Source organism: Camelina sativa, chromosome 6 (genome assembly GCF_030686135.1).
Source record: "Camelina sativa cultivar CO46 ecotype springtype chromosome 6, ASM3068613v1".
NCBI lineage: Eukaryota > Viridiplantae > Streptophyta > Magnoliopsida > Brassicales > Brassicaceae > Camelina > Camelina sativa.
Window position 1 is genome coordinate 8,621,527 of NC_141885.1, and position 1,973 is coordinate 8,623,499.

The following is a 1,973-nucleotide window of genomic DNA, read 5'->3' on the forward strand; positions in this document are numbered from 1 at the left end:
TCAAATGCATTGGTAGCATAGCTGTTTACTGCTTCGAATCAATGTTTCTCTCGGTTTTAGCCTGTTTGGGATAAAACGGGCTTAATTTTTGTCTAAACACTGTTAGAATTAGCGGAAGAGAATGGTAGTATTAGAGAGAGTATGGTGAAGAACAAAGAGAATGTCTAACAAAGCGTATTCAATTAGAATAGTTCAAATACAACATGTGGCTACACCCTTAAATAGGCGGCCAAGGCTAGGTTAAATCCCTACCCTTTTACACAAATAGAAACATAAGATAGAGACATATAGAGAGAGGTAAGGGTGCGCTCCCAAGTGTTGATAGTGACATTAGAGAGGTCAACTTGCACACACCCACACGTGAGTCCTTCTTCCCTCTACACCTCCAACGGCTACAAGAAGTGTTCTCGATCCTTCTTATGGGCTGTTGATGGACCGAACTCCTCTTCTCCTCTTATGTATCACATTACATTTGGCCTGGCCTTATTGTAGAGTTGTACGGACGTCCGTACGGTACGGACACGCCCTTGGCCACGGACACGCCCTTGGCCCTAACATGATCGGCCATGGTCAATACTCCCCCTCAAGCTTAGCCGATCGAGAAGGCTAAGCTTGGAACCCGTGAAGTATCACCTCGTTAAAAACCTTGGTTTAGAAAACCTCATGGGACAAAACTAATCCAAGGGAAAAAGAGTGTGGTATCCACGAGTTAGGTGAGTCGATCATGGATGTGTTAGGTCTACGAGTCCTAGTTTGCTGTGAATGTATTCACAGACCTGAGGACTCGCAGCCTTGGTGAGGATATCCGCCAACTGATCCTTGCTTGGAGTGTGGCACGGTAACGTTACCCCTTCTTCTATCTTTTCTCGAACCTTGTGGCAATCGGTTTCAATGTGTTTGGTTCTCTCATGAAAGACTGAGTTGGTAGCTATATGGATTGCAGCTTCATTGTCACAGTGCATGGTGATTGGTTTCTCTGATTCAATGCCAAGATCCTTAAGAAGTCCCTTCAACCAAATCAGCTCATTGGTTAGCTTCCTCATTGCTCGATACTCGGCTTCAGCACTCGAACAAGAGACAACTTTTTGCTTCTTTGATTTCCATGTAACTAGGTTCCCTCCTACGAATGTGCAATACCCCGTGGTTAACCTCCTATCCAAGGTATCTCCAGCATAGTCAGCATCACAATAGCCCACAATCTCAGTGTTTTCATTCTTGCCCATCCATATGCCTTGGCCCGGGCTACCCTTAAGATAGCTTAGGATCCTTTCCACCATGCTCCATTGGTAGTTGGTTGGGGCCTTCATATGTTGGCTCACCTGATTCACAGCATAACATATGTCAGGTCGTGTGATAGTGAGGTATATCAGCTTACCTACAAGGCGTCGATATCGAGTGACATCTTCATATGGCTCATCCATGTGTTCACGCGGTTTGCCCTCTTTGGCCCTAAGACTCTCCCCCTTTCACTTGAGCTGGTAGTCCTCATCAAGTGGAGTGCGCGCAGGTTTGGCACCGAGCTTTCCTGTTTCAGCCAAGAGATCAAGGGTATACTTCCTTTGCGAAAGAAATAGCCCCTCCGGAGAGCGGCAAATGTCAATGCCTAAGAAGTATTTTAGTGCACCAAGGTCTTTAATATCAAAACTAGATTGAAGAGAGCGTTTGATGTCATGAATACCATCCTTGTCGTCACCAGTCACAATGATATCATCAACATAGATAAGGACCACGACAATGCCCCGCGCAGTGGTAAGTGTGAAGAGGGTGTGATCAGCCTCCGAACGCTTGAAGCCACTAGCTTTGATAACAGAGGTGAGTTTGTGGTACCAAGCCCGTGGAGACTGCTTGAGGCCATAGATGGCTTTGTGGAGACGTAAGACGCGGCCTGGAGTGACTATGTCCTCAAGACCCGGTGGGGGAGTCATGTAGACTTCTTCTTCAAGCTCGCCTTGAAGAAAGGCGTTCTTGACGTC

General features: G+C 46.5%; 1 protein-coding gene across 1 annotated transcript; it reads right to left on the reverse strand.

Moving 5' to 3' along the window:
- Positions 1 to 722: 722 nt before the first annotated feature.
- LOC147942393 (secreted RxLR effector protein 161-like) lies at positions 723 to 1,421 on the reverse strand. The gene is made up of 3 exons (XM_087456043.1): positions 1,380 to 1,421; positions 918 to 1,319; positions 723 to 872 (listed from the first exon to the last, which is right to left on the reverse strand). The coding sequence occupies exons 1-3, from the start codon at positions 1,419 to 1,421 to the stop codon at positions 723 to 725; spliced, it is 594 nt and encodes a 197-aa protein (XP_087312169.1).
- Positions 1,422 to 1,973: the final 552 nt, after the last annotated feature.